General features: G+C 45.3%; 1 protein-coding gene across 6 annotated transcripts in view; it reads right to left on the bottom strand.

The window, feature by feature from the left end:
* The window catches only part of CCDC63 (coiled-coil domain containing 63), a 160,608-nt gene that overhangs the window by 117,243 nt on the left and 28,295 nt on the right, over positions 1-15,070 (bottom strand). For 5 of the 6 annotated variants that reach the window (XM_021072526.1, XM_021072527.1, XM_021072530.1 and 2 more), the window contains 3 exons: positions 10,384-10,503; positions 4,024-4,205; positions 2,823-3,004 (listed from right to left, as the gene is read on the bottom strand). In XM_021072526.1, coding sequence (XP_020928185.1) covers positions 2,823-3,004; positions 4,024-4,205; positions 10,384-10,503 — 484 coding nt within the window. The remainder of the gene's footprint in view (positions 1-2,822; positions 3,005-4,023; positions 4,206-10,383; positions 10,504-15,070) is intronic. The other variant, XM_021072528.1, reaches the window with a different exon arrangement.

The raw sequence follows: 15,070 nt of genomic DNA, 5'->3' as shown, positions 1-15,070 counted from the left end.
CATCTGGCCACGTGACCTCCTTATATGTGTGGTTCTCCACTGTCCTGAGGGTGAAGCTGAAGCTTCTCAGTTTTAAGATCTGATCCCCTCGCCCCTCAGTGCCTCATCACTGTCAGACTCAGTCTCCTCTGCCTTAGTCCCCCAGTGACCTCCCACCACACTTAGAAGCAATGCCGAGCTCTTCCCGTGCAGCCTACAAGACCCTGTGTGATCTGTCTCCTTCCCACCCCTCCAACCCCACTGCCTGCCACTCTCCTGCTGGCACCAACTCCTTCCAGCCAACTGGTCTCCTCTCTGTTCTGGAAATACTCCCACCTCAGGGCCTTTGCACTCACAGATCCCTCTGCCTGGGATACATTTCTCCTAGACCTCTGCATGGCTGGTTCCCTTGTGATATGCAAGTATCTGCCCAGATGTCACCTCCTCCAAGAAGCCCACCCTGACCACCATAGGTAAAGCAGCCCCTGGCCACTCTCTGTCACTGGCCTTGTTTTATCTTTGTCATTGTGCTCATGGATTCCCAAGAGGTCAGATTAACTTCTGCATTTGCCAATTTGTCATCTCCCCCGACAGAAGGTCAGCTCCAGGAGGTCAGGACTTTTGTCCTATTCCCTACCATCTCCTAGCATGTGCAGGACCTGGGGCATGGTCAGTCCCAGAGGAGTGGCCTCCTGTTTCTCCAGCTTCCCTTCTGCACTCCAGTTACCATGTTCCTGCCTCTGGGCCTTTGTCTCTGCCTGGATTCCTCACCCCCACACAAATGGATTTTTTTTTTTTGTCCTTTACATCACAGCCTGAACAGCCCCTCCTTGGCCACCCTTTTCAAGAAAGGTGCCCCCCTTGCCTTTTCATCTCAACCTGATTTTTTTCCTTTGAAAAGTTCTATCATAACCTGAAGTGTTCGTATTTGTCTATTTATTCATTTTTTCTGTGTCTCCATATCTAGACCATAAGCTCCATGGCATCAAGCACTAACACTGTCTTATCACCACTCTGTCTCCAGTCCCCAACAGGGTGCCTGTTTCAGGGTAGGTGCTCGTTAAAATTTGTTGGAAGTCTAGGAAGGCACTGATTGGATGGATGAAGGAAGGAGTCATCCGTGGTGAAGAATGTACCCTGAAGAATCACAGGGAGGAATGTTTGGAACAGGAGGAGCCTGGAGGCTGGGAGAGCCAGTGGAAGCTGCTAGAGGAGATATGATGGGGATGATGACAAGATAAGGCAGTGAAAAGAGGAAGGTTGGATGTATGAGTCATCTGGGGTGGCAGTGAATGGGAAAAGCTCCGTTTGACTCCATGGTTTGGGTCTTGGATGCTTAGTAGAACTTTGAGGCTGTTCAGTGGATTAGGATAGAAAGTGGATGGAAGTAGGGACCTCAGGCTTTGGGGGGGCAGACATATCTTGGATGGGGTCCTGGATCAGTTACTTACATCAAGGAGACATTGGCTATATCCATGTATCCACTCTGAGCTACAGTGTCCTCATCTGTGAACTGGAGGTGTTAATAATATCTGCCTCTTGAAGATGTTGTGAGGCCTCAGTGGAAGCCAGGCATGCCGCATGCAGAGAATGGAAGCTGGCATGAGCCAGTGGTTCAGTAAATGGATGGATAGGTGGATGGAGGATGGTTGGATGGATGGATGGATGGATGATGGAAAATGGAAGGTGGATGGATGGGTGGATGGAAGATGGAAGGAAGGATGAATGGATGGATGGATGGATGGATGGATGGATGGGTGGATGGATGGGTGGGTGGAGGATGGAAGGATGGATGGATGGATGAGTAAACAGAAGGTCCAAAAGGTGATATTTGCTATGTTAGAAAGTGAAAGATGGGGTTTCTCAGAAACACACTTCTAGCTGTACAGTCTCAAGTGACAAAGCAGGACAGGTTAGAAGGGGCTGAAAGAACAAAGAACAAATGCAGCTGCATAGTGGGACTCTCCAAAGAGCTTGAATCTTTCAGTATGTTCAGGAGAGTGAATGTAGCAGCCCTGAACTGCTCTCCTTAGAAAGCCTACTTGAAAGGCTGGCCCATGGCCTTCAACTGAAATGGTGAACAGCTCCCTGCACTGATAGAAAACAATCCCTTTCCCTAAATGCTAAGAGTGGCTATGGTACCCAGACTGCACAGACCATGTGATTTATGCCAAAAACCTGCCTTCCTACTGGGAGGATGGAATTTCAGTTTGTACTAGGGAGGGGCTGCCTATGCAACCACCTCCAGTAAGAATCTTGGGCACTGAGTCTCTAATGAGCTCCTCAGTCTTCACATGTGTTGTCACAGATGCTGGAGGAATTAAGATGTCCTATGTGACTCCACCAGGAGATCCTGGTTCCCTCTGGATCCTGGTTCACCCTATGCACCTTTTATCTTTGCTGATTTTTGTGTCCCTGCATCACAGACACGTTTGCAATGAAGTGCTGAGTCTTGTGAGTCCTCCTGGAAAAATCACCAAGCCTGGGGGTGGTTTGGGGGTACCCTGACACACAAGTTCCTCCCCCAGACAATGGAAGGAGAGCCACAAAGTGAGGACACATCCTGCAGGTTCCAGGTAGCAGACAAAATCCAAGGCACCCAGTCAAATCTGAATTTCAGACAAACAATATATTTTGAAAAATATATGTCCCAATTGCAGATAAACCAAAAATAGTTTTTTTTTAATATGTCTCAAATACTGCATGGAACTAAAATTTTATTGTTCCTCTGAAATTTTAATGGTGTCTTGTATTTGCTAAATTTGGCAACCCCACTGCAAGGAGATCAGGCACCTTCAGTAGAGAAAGAGAAAGAGAGGGAAAGAGCACCTAGGAAGAGTTACCTTCTTCCTTTTTGGCCTGCTCCTCAAACTCCAAGCGATCATTTAGCTTGACGAGCAGGAAGGACTTGAGTTTGGTTTCATGAGCATAGACGCGTTCCAGCTCTCGGATCTCCAGGTTGTACTGAGAGATGTCCTTCTGCTGCCGGTCCTTCATGGCAGCCATTCGGGCCATGGCTTCCAGCCTGGGCACGGGGGGCACAACAGAGCCTGAGTGTCCAGAATCTCCTTCCTTCTCCTCTTCTCTCCCTACCAGTCCAGAAGGACTTCCTGCCTAGTCAATGGCCATGACTTCTTTTAATCATGGAGAATCCTGGGATTAGAGGAACAACCCTCCTTACCTGAACAACAGAAGCTGACAGCTCTAGACCACCCCCAGGAAATGATTGTCTATCATCACCACGATCACCATCCTCCTCCTCATCATCACCAGGAGCATCACCACCATCATCACTAACATCATCATCATCACCACCACCACCAGCATCATGAGCAACATCACCATCAGTACCACCACCAGCAGCAGCATCATGAGCATCATCACCTGGCGCATCACCACCACCACCACCATCACTGCCAGCATCACCATCAACGTCATCACATATCACCATTATCACAGTTACCATCATTACCACCACTTGTCAATTACTGAGTCCCAGCCACTCCCTTATGTACATATTTAATTTAAGCTTCACACCACCCAAAGAGGTCCTATAACAACATTGTACTGATGGAGCCAGGATTCAAACCCAGACCTCTCTGACTCCAAAACCTGTACTCTCACAGCTGAATGGTATGGCTCGTGCCCCTCTGGGTGTGAGGCCAGGAGACAGCCCAGACTGAGAAGGCCCCGAAGATAGAGGCAGGGGCACCTGGATGATGTGGTACAGCATAGGGGTTTGAATTTCACCTCCACCACATCTGCCATTTACCTGGATCTCAGGTAAGTATTTTGGCATCTCCAAGCCTCCAGTTCCTGGTCTGTAAAATGAGGGTAATTACTCCTATGGCTGTTGTAAGGGTGGAAATACTACCCGGAGCATCTAGCCTCATACTTGGAAGACACATTGGCACTCAGAGTTATTATGGTGATGATTTAAGGTTCTTCAACCCAAAAGCACAGGAGGTAGAAGTGGTCCAGAGTAGGAAGCTCAGCAGGGGGGCTAAGAGACATCTCTGCCCCCAGGGTCTCTCCCCAGCCCACCTCTGCTCATATGCCTGCGCAGACTGCTCAATGGCTGTGTTCATTGTTTTCTTCTGCATCAGAAGACGGTGGTGAAGCTGCTGGTAGACGTTGTCATATGCAGCCTTCTCATACCGCAGGTCTTCAATCTCCTTCCGGAGCTTAGCATTGGCAGTCAGCATCTTGTCAAAGTGTACAGTGACCTGTGAGTAGGGCTGTGCTTTAAAATAAGGCTCACTCAGAGTTCCCGTCGTGGCTCAGTGGTTAACGAATCCGACTAGGAACCATGAGGTTGCGGGTTCAATCCCTGGCCTTGCTCAGTGGGTTAAGGATCTGGCATTGCCATGAGCTGTGGTATAGGTCACAGATGCGGCTCAGATCCTGAGTTGCTGTGGCTGAGGTATAGGCTGGTGGCTACAGCTCTGATTAGACCCCTAGCCTGGGAACCTCCATATGCTGCAGGAGCGGCCCAAGAAATGGAAAAAAAGACAAAATAAAAATAAAAATAAAAATAAAATAAAATAAGGCTCACTCCCAGGACACAATACAAGCTTCCACAAAGTGACCAGAGCGTTGAAGGATCTTCCCCTCACCCCACCCCCAGGCCCACAGGACAACAATTGAAGTGCTGGTTGACAGGCTTGAGTTGGGCATCAGTTAGCTAAGTGCCCTTTAGTAAGTTCCTGTATCTTGGGTTTCAGATTTATCAGCTACTTTTATACCTAACTTCTAGTTTTCAGCAATTACAGGGAGAGAGGAATAAGCTAACTGACACCATGAGGAAACAGTCAGCCAAGTCTAGAAGACAGAACTTTTGGCAGGATAACTGACCCAGACTCTTTAACAAGTCAAAGGCATGAAAAAAATCTAGGGTGATGTGTTTTAGAGCAGGACATCTCCAACTCAGCACTGCTGATGTTTTGGGCTGGATGATTCTTTGCAGTGAGAGGCTGGCCTGTGCTTTAAGAGGGTATTAAAGAAACACCCCTAGTCTCTATCCACTAGATGGCAGTAGCACACCCTCCACCCAGTAGTGACAATCAAGAATGTCTCCTTTTGGAGACAATGTCCCTTGGGGGCAAAATCACCCCAGTTGAAAATAAATGTTCTAGGTTAAGGGAATTTAAGAATCCTAACAATCCTGTGAACACTGATTGGATCTAACTTTAAAATACATTTGGGGATTTCCCATCGTGGCTCAGCAGATTAACTAGTATCTATGAGGGTGTGGGTCTGATCCCTGGCCTCCCTCAGTGGGTTAAAGGATCTGTGTTGCCATGAGCTGCGGTGTAGGTTGCAGATGCAGCTCAGATCCCAAGTTGCCGTGGTTGTGGTGCAGGCCTCAGCTACAGCTCTGATTCAACCCCTATCCTGGGAACTTCTGTATGCTGCAGGTTCAGCCATTAGAAAAAAAAAAAAAAAGACATTTGGGGCCAGCCAGAGAAATTTTAATATGGGCAATATTAAGGAAATACTATTAATTTTGTAAGGTGCAATAATGGCCTCATCATTATAAAGGAAAATGTCTGATTTTTAAAGATGTAAACAGAAGTATTTAGGGTTGAAGTGTCCTAAGGTCTGTAATTTACCTTAAAATACATCAGGGGACAAAAGAGTGAAATAAATATAGCAAAATGTTAACAATAGTTAAATCTAAGCAATAGATATTGTGTTCATTATTTTAGTTGCTCAACTGTCTTATGTCTTTTTTAAAAAAGTTTTTTAAAAAATGATGCAGAATTCCCATCCTGGCACAGAGGAAATGAATCCAACTGGGAACCATGAGGATGTGGGTTTAATCCCTGGCCTCGCTCAGTGGGTTGAGGAGTGGTGTTGCTGTGAGCTGTGGTGTAGGTTGCAGACGCGGCTTGGATCCTGAGTTGCTGTGGCTGTGGTGTAGGCTGGCAGCTACAGCTCCGATTGGACCCCTAGCCTGGGAACCTCCATATGCCACGGATACAGCCCTAAAAAGACAAAAGACAAAACAAAAACAAACAAACACACAAAAACAGTGATGAGAAGAACTCCCATAGACTGAAAAAAAAATCTACAAAAACTATTCTTAACAGTAGGGAGTATATTTGATAAGAGGTTTTCAAGGCATGTTCTAAGAAATCTTAAGTTTCTGAAGTGCCGAAATTAGGGTAAGGCAAGTGAGGCCACCTGAGTGCAAAATTTAAGGAGGCACTCACTTGCAGGCATCAACTCACTCACGATGCATTTCCACAAGGCTGAGGTGACTGTGTCCTCAAATTTGCACTCTGGGCTCTTTGTCAGCTCACCCTAGTCCCAGCTCTGGGTTTCTCTGTAGGGTGTTTCAGTAACCACCTCACAAGGGAGTGGAGTCCAGGAGCAGAGCATTCTTATTTATCTCTGAATCCCTCACTTACTCATAGGAAGATATCCATTATTAGACATTTGTACTTTAGTGTGAATTTACTTACTCCAGGTCTGTTAGCATGCTGTCCATCCTCTCACTGTGGGATAAAAGATCTGACCCATAGGGAAGACCTGTAGGCCAACACTGAGGAGGTGGAGGAGCCGTTAGGATCATGAGGTATTCTGGAACCCTAAAATAACTTTTTTTTTTTTTTTGGTCTTTTTGCCTTTTCTTGAGCTGCTCCTCTGGCATATGGAGGTTCTCAGGCTAGGGGTCTAATCGGAGCTGTAGCCACCAGCCTACACCAGAGCCACAGCAACCCGGGATCCAAGCCATGTCTTTGACCCATAGCACAGCTCACAGCAACACCAGATCCCTAACCCATTGAGCAAGGCCAGGGATTGAACCGGCAAACGCATGGTTCCTAGTTGGATTCGTTAACCACTGCGCCACGACGGGAACTCCTAAAATAACCTTTAGAGATGACTACCTAAATCACTAAAAAGCACAGCCAGACCTGATCAGGGAAGAAGAGAAAGGGGACCAGTTTGAGATACAAAAAAGCAAAACTTTCAGAAATGAAAGAGGGGATATTACTATAGATCTTACAGAAATAAAAAGAATTATATGAGAATACACTAGGAACAACTATATACCAACAAATTAAGGTAACTTAGATGAAATGGAAACATTCCTAGAAGGAAACAAACTGTGGAACTGACTCAAGAAGAAACAGAAAATTTAAATATCAAACAAAGCTTTCCTCCACAGACAAATCATCATGAAATCATGCATACATGTATTCATTCAATCAACAGATGTTTGCTGAACACATACTCTGAGCCTCACGCTGGGCAGGCATCAAAGATTCCTTCACCAAGGGGACCTTCAGCCTCATCAGGGTTCTTAAGAGTAGTGCAGATGTGGAATTCCTGTCATGGCGCAGTGGAAACAAATCCACCTAGGAACCATGAGGTTGCAGGTTCAATCCCTGTCCTCGCTTAGTGGGTTAAGGATCCGGCGTTGCCATGAGCTGTGGTGTAGGTCACAGACAGGGCTCGGATCTTGGTTGCTGTGGTGTAGGCCAGCAACTGTAGCTCTGATTAGACCCCTAGCCTGGGAACCTCCATGTGCCGTGAGCACGGCCCTAAAAAAAAAGGGAAATAGTGCAGATGTCTGGGTCCAAGCCCTGGGAGGTCTGATTCAGTGAATCTGGAGGGGACCCAGGAATCTGCATTTCAACACACACTAAAGTGCAAATGACTGACAACAAATATCCTCCTCCTAGGAATTCCGATGCATGGCTGCAAATCACTGTACATGGCTGTAAAAAAGATACTACCCTCCCACACACCTATGGCCAATTAATCTCTACAAAGAAGGCAAGAATATAAAATGGGAAAATAACAGACTCTTCAGCAAGTGGTGCTCGAAAGTTGGATAGCTGCATTTGAATCAATAAAGTTAGAACACGCCCTCACATCATGCATAAAAATAAATTTAAAATGGCTTAAAGACTTAAATATAAGGCAACACACCAAAAAACTCCTAGAAGAGATCATAGGCAAAACATTCTCTGACATAAATTGTACCAACGTTGTCTTAGGTCAGTCTCCTAAGGTAATAGAAATAAAAACAAAAAATAAACAAATGGGACATAATGAAACTTATAAGCTTTTGCATAGCAAGGAAAACCATAAAAGAAAAAAACCTATGAAATGGGAGAAAATATTTGCAAATGATGTGACTGACAAGGGCTTAATCTCCAAAATATACAAACAGCTCATGCAACTCAACAAAAACAAACAATCCAGTTGAAAAAATGGACAGAAGAGAAGACCCAGACATTTCTCCAAAGAAGACATACAGATGGCCAACAGACACATAAAAAGATGCTCAACACCACCAATTATTAGAGAAATGCAAATCAAAACTACAATGAGGTACCACCTCACACCAGTCAGAATGGCCATCCTTAATAAGTCTACAAATAACAAATGCTGGAGAGGGTGTGGAGGAAAGGGAACCCTCCTACACCACTTGTGGGAATGTAAGTTGGTGCAGCCACTATGGAAAACAGTATGGAGGTTCCTCAAAAAGCTAAAAATAGAATCGCCATATGATCTGGCAAGCCCCCTCCAGGGCATATATCCAGACAAAACTATAACTTAAAAAGATACATGCATCTCTATGTTCATAGCAGCACTATTCACATTAGCCAAGACATGGAAACAACCTAAAAGTTCACTGACAGGAATAGATAAAGAAGATGTTGTACATATATATACAATGGAATATGACTCAGACATAAAAAAGAACAAAATGATGTCATTTGCAGCAACATGGATGGAACTAGAGATTATTATACTTAGTGAAGTCAGTCAGAAAGAGAAAGACAAATACCTCAATATATCACTTATATGTGGAATCTAAAATATAACACAGATAATGCTGTGAGTATGGCCCTTTAAAAAGAAAAAAAAAACTCACAGAAGAACTTATCTATGAAATGGAAACAGACTCACAGACATAGAGAATAGACTTGTGGTTGCCAATGGGGGATGAGGGAGGGATAGATTGGGAGTTTACAAGTTAGTAGATGCAAACTACTACATACAGAATGGATAAACAACAAGGTCCTAGTGGATATTCAATATCCCAGGATAAACCATAATGGAAAAGAATATAAAAAAGAATGTATACGTGTATAACTGACTTTGCTGTACAGCAGAAGTTAACACAACATTGTAAATCAGCTATACTTCAATAAAAAAATAAATTAAGAAAAAAAAGATAATCAGGCACCTTTCAGGCTACTGGGGGAGGCAGAGGGAGATGAAATCCATAGCTTCAACCATGCTTGATTAAAGGCTTGGTGGTCAGAGTTTTAGGAAAGCAAAGGGCTTTCTGTATAAGGCAGTAAGAGGCTTCCCTCCAAATCAATTCACTTCCCCTATCTCCTGGCTCATGTTGTGTGAGCAGCAATTTCATAAGTCAGACTGGAATGTGTAGTTTCTACTTGCCCAACACTCCTTCTCCCTTTCTTTTTGCTTTTCCAGGGGAACCACTTCTCCCTGACTCTCAGTCCACATAGCTGGATAGGTCTGCCCTCCTCTGACTTGAGGGGGGCGGTCCAGGGAGAGTCATGTGACTCAGATCCGTGTATTCCATTCTTCTGACCACAATGATTGGCTCAGGGGTGAGCACATGACCCAGTGGGATTGAATCCCTAGAGAAGAAACACTTTTCCTTTCCATATTTGTTCACATTGTGGGCAGCTCAAGAATGAAGTCCACCCAGAGGAGAGATAAACAAAGAAAGTGTCCTAAAGACATGTTTGGTGCACCTGGATCCAGCTATGCCTGAAGGCTCAGCTTCTCCCCCTGAATTTTTCAGTTCTATCACCAATAAATTCTTTTTTCTTCCACTTAAGCCAGTTTGCAATTTAGAGAATGCTGCTTAATGCTACAGTCACTGTAAATTGAAGGCGATCAGGAAGAAGCAGTTTTCTCTTTACCAAGTTATGCATGTTGATGCCTAATATTTCTTAGAGACACCAACCACCACTACCAAAAGGCACTAACTCTAATAGAGGCATGAGCAGATTGTCGTGAAGGAGAGTCTAATTCTGCCTGGTGAAGGGTAATAGTTGAGCTGTTTCTTGAAAACAAGTAGGAGTCTTGGGGGCAGAAAGTAAGAGCAGGGATCCCAGGAGGTGTTGGGGGGACAAGAGCATCAGCTAAGGTGAGGGGATCAAGAAGGAGAAAGAAAAAAAATGAGAAAGAATCCTTTGGGCAACAGTGGGCCAACAAGGGTGGATGGAGCTGTGTGGGTGACATGTCTCAATGGCTGCCTGGCTGTGCCCACACCATGCATTCACCTTCCTCTGACTCAACCAATGAAATGGGTATGTTCTGCTAATGGCTTCCCAGATATCATTCCTCCCCCCAAGCAAAGGGAGGCAGAGCTGTGTGCAGCGCTGCAGAGAGCATCTTGCTTACGAGATTCAAACGTGTTTCCAAAATGTGAATCTGTTTTTGCAGTTTCTGGGGGTTGTTGGCCTCCTGTATTTTTGTGAAGATCTGTCTTTGGTTAACAATTTTTTTTTCCATCTGAACAATCTGAAAAAGAGAGAGAGAAATCCTAGCTGTGTTAACATCTGTAGGGGTACAAATGCGACAGTTTCACGAATTCAGGCATTAAAAACTGCAATGTTCTTTCTTTTCCTATGAATGGAATTTTAATTTCTCTCGGGTGCATGCTCAACTCAATCTCAGCCAGTTTGGGGTAAAATGAGGCAACTTAGAGTTTTTAACTCTCACCTGTGCAAGTAAATTTCACCCACCTCTGGGCAAAAATTTCATCTGACCCTAAAGCCCTGGTTTCCAGAAGAAATGGCACTGTTTCGCTAGAACCCTTCTGTAACCTTGTTTTTGGTTTTGTTTTGGTGGGGTATTTTGGCCACATCTGCGGCATGTGGAAGTTTCTGGGCCAGGGATTGAATCCGAGCCATGGCAGCCACCCTGGCTGCTGCAGTGACAATGCTGGATCCTTAACCCACTAAGTCACGGGGGAATTCCTGTTTTTGTTTGTTTGTTTGTTTGTTTGGCTCTTGCAAAGATGACATTAGTAGCACTTAATGGGCAGGTCATGAGATGTCACACACCCTGTACATGTAAGAGAGCGCCAGACATCTGAGAATTGTCCCTCATCCTTGTGACCTTCCAGTGCTCTCTGGATGTTAGGCAGATGAAAAACCTCTCTATAATTTTCTGTACCTAGAATCAAACTGTCTTTTACATACACACACAATATCTTTTTCATTTGGTTCTAACGGACACTTAATTATCCAGGAATGTGGTCACTGTGTAAATCAGGAGAATGTTCATTGATTTGTCCGGAACTTTATTAAGAGTGGGCCGCCAGTTTGGAAATCATGACACCGTCTCACAACTTGGATCATCTTCTTTGAGTTGTGGATACAACAAGCCCAAATCAGTCTGCTGTGTGGAATCTTCAGTGATTCTGCATATCAATAATTCTGGCCTCTGACTGCATCTTCTAGACCAGGGTCTGCAAACGAAGACCCTGGGCCAAGTCTGGCCCACTGCCTGTTTTTATAAAGAAAGTTTTATAGGCACACAGCCACACCGTTCTCTGCATTACCTGTGGCTGCTTTCATGTCACGAAGGCAGAGTGGAATCATTGCAACACAAACCACATGGCCCCCAAAGCCAAAATATTTACTCTCAGGCCCTCTGCAGGCCCTGTTCTAGAAAAGTCAGGCCAGAACTTTCTAGTATCAGAATACACACAATTTTAGTATACATAGCTTTCCTTTATTCTCCTTTGTATTATACTTAGGGCATCTGACTGATTTAAAAGAAGTAAGAGTAAAGGATATCATCTATGAACTTCACTTCAGGGTTGGTATTACAAAAGGAGGTATTACAAAATATTTGCTGTTAAATAGGGGCATTGGCAATTGAGTGAAAGGAATTGGACACAAAGAGCTTGTACTAGAAGAGGCTGTTGTATCAGTTCTATAGGCAAAATGAAAATGCATCTAAACAAACAAGCAAAAATGGAGTTCTCTTGTGGCTCACTGCATTAAGGATCTGGCATTGTCACTACAGCAGCTTGGGTCACTGCTAAGGCACAGGTTCAATCCCTGGCCCCAGGAACTTCCATATGCCATGGGCGTGGCCCCCCAGAATGAAAATGCATTTGATTATAGGGGTCAGGATAGGGATTCCGTGGGTGGGGGGGTCAGTGGAAGGGGACAAAGGGAGCCTCCTGGGTGCTGGAAAGTTCTATATTTTGATCTTGGAAATGGTTACATGGGTGTATAAATATGTAAAAATTAATCAAGCTGTGCTCTTGAGATGTGACGAGTGACTACACATAATTAATAACTCAGTGGAAGGTGGGAGGCAGGGAGAAAAAGAGATGGGTTTGGGGAGTGATGGGTTCAAGAACCATTGTCATAAAGAAACCCACAAATGGGCTGTGGACTTGGGAGGTCCCCTCCTGCTGGAGAGCTTGATATTCACGGATTCAAAGTCTCAGGCGGGAAACTAAGGCAAAGCACTGGGTGTGAAGAGACCCAGTCCTTATAACCCCGGAGAAAGCAGTGTCAGTAGAGGGGACATTGCTTCTACCACTGGAGCAGTAGTGGAGGCAGTGCCTATGCTAGAACAGAAAATAGGGACTGCAGAGAGTTCCTTCTAGACACTTCTAGAAATTTGGAATTGCAGGAGTGTTGTATTTTGTTTCGGTTTCTGCTTGTGCTTATTTTTAGGTATTTTTAAGTGACGAGAAGAATGTTTTGTGGACAGAGAGGGCGAAGATGAGATCAATAAGGATGGTCACTGAGGGAACCAGGTCTTCATGGAGGGAGGGGCAAGGGCACCTAACACAGGAGGGGCCTGGCTTTGTAGAGGAAGGGCAATGGGTATCTCTTCCTCTGAGGCACCCACACAGAGCAGAGATGGAAGGATGCAGGGGTGGGGGTGCAGGGAACGTGTGGGTGCCACAAGCTTTTTTTTTTGTTTTTCAATCTTTCTCTCAAAATACATTGCTGACTTAAGTTCAATAACTCAAGGAACCAAGGACAAGGTCTCCATAATTCATTTGGCCTCTCCCTTATAGTCAAAAAATGGCTGCCACAGCACCAGCCTTCACAGTCATGTTCCAAGGATGAAAGTAGAGGAAGCGATATGAATGAAGGGTAGTACCTATATCTGAAAAGCAAAACTCTTCCAGACACCCCTAATAGACTTCCCCATACATTTCATCATCTACCTTTAGCTGCAAGGGAAGATGGGGAAACACAGCTCCCTGAATAAATAAATCATAGGGAGAGTAGTTAGAATTACCAATGTTGGCCTGGATTTAGTCTTCTGGGGTGGGATGAGTGTTCCACCCCAGAACACCCATGACAAGTCAACCATGCTGCTTATGATTGATATTAGCCAGGCTTTAAATATCAAGCTGGAACACACACACACACACATGTGCGTGCACACACACACACTCCTCCTCTTCATCAGCACTGACAAAGTCAGGTTCAAGTCAAGTCAGGTTCCTGTTCCACTTTGTTCTCCTCTCCTGGTCTACGCACAGGCAGCATCCTCAATACAACCCCCTCCAGCTCTCTTATGAAGTAAAACAAATGACTTGTTTTGATATATGGGAGGGCAGCATCCTCCCCCCTATATTAGGTACCATATCAACTGCTCTGAAGGGATGCCTACCCCTGCCTGAACTGATCCCCGGAACCCTGGGCTCTAGCTCCTTGCCAAAGGAAGTGGTGGCGTCTGCTCTTGTGATTAAATTCAGAGCCAGTTTCCCTTTGGCACCTTTATGTCAGATGCTGCTTTTGTGATGCTGAAAGTAATTAGGCTTCAGCCCAGTGGGAGGCATTATCCAAGGCTGTGGCTGATGGGGAAATGCACTGCCTACACTAGAGGTCCAGCATGAAGGCATCGGTTCAGTAATTGTTTTCTGAGGCCAAGTGGTGCCCAGTGATATGCCTGCTTCCAGTGAGCCCTTGAAAGGACGAAGCTCCAGGCACTCTGTCGTGGGCACAGCAGGAGGGGGGTCTGGGAGCTGCCCTGCAGGGACGGATTGGGCCAAGGGGGTTTCTGTGGGGGCCATGAGCACTGTATTCTTTGGAAGATTCCCAAACCAGGTTGTCATTTCTAATGTTTTTGAGGATCCACATCCCCATTTTTCTTCAGTTTTCCTTTTTCTTCACTTTTATTGCCTCCTTCCTCATACATTCATATATTCATTCATTCATCAGTGTTTATTAAACCCCTGCTTTGTGCCAGAAAAAAAAAAGTAAGAGGGTAATCAAGACAGAATGGTCCCTACCCTCAGGGAACTTACAGTCAAGGACTGGAAACAGCCAGGAAGCAGACTGAGCCCTGGGTGAGGGGAGACTGAGAGTAATTTGGATGCACACAGTAGGGGGATCAAGCAAAGGAGATGAGGGGGTGACTATCCTGCAGAAATAGCACTTGAGGGAGTTCCCATTGTGGCTCAGCAGGTTAAGAATCTGACTAGTATCCATGAAGATGTGGGTTCAATCCCTGGCCTCACTCAGTGGGTTAGGGATCCAGTGTTGTCTCGAGCTGCAGTGCAGCCTGAAGACTCCGCTCAGATAGGCCATCAGCTGTGGCTCCGATTCGACCCCTAGCCTGGGAACTTCCATGTGTCACAGGTGTGGCCCTAAAAAGAAGAAAGTCTTCTGTCTGCCCCCTAAGAGTACTCCCCACCCTGCTCTGGGCCCCAGGAAGCTGATCAGGAGGGACCCACAATGTCTCCCTTGTACTGGGGGGTAGAGGGTGACAAAAGAGAAAGGTTGGGGTATTTACTCCAGGTTCCAGAGTACCCTATTCCTCCAAGTACCCTGCCAAGTGTGCTATTTGCTTCTGGCCAGGAACCTACTATGAGGAGGTATACTTTAAACTAAAAAGAGGGCATAGAAAAAGTCTCATTGAGAAAGTCACCTTTAGGCTGAGACATAAAGATGAGCAACTAGGGTGAGGCAGTAGGGGCACATATGCAAAGGCCCTGAGGTGAGAAAAGGTTCAACATTATTTGAAAACAAAAAAGTCTTTTGCAGCTGGGGTGAGAAGAGTTAAGAAGGGAAGGACATGGGATGGGGTGAGGGGGCTAGAT

The sequence above is a fragment of the Sus scrofa genome, chromosome 14 (assembly GCF_000003025.6).
Source record: "Sus scrofa isolate TJ Tabasco breed Duroc chromosome 14, Sscrofa11.1, whole genome shotgun sequence".
NCBI classification, from domain to species: domain Eukaryota; kingdom Metazoa; phylum Chordata; class Mammalia; order Artiodactyla; family Suidae; genus Sus; species Sus scrofa.
Note: the sequence above shows the minus strand (reverse complement) of the source record. Positions and strands in the feature narration are given on the sequence as shown.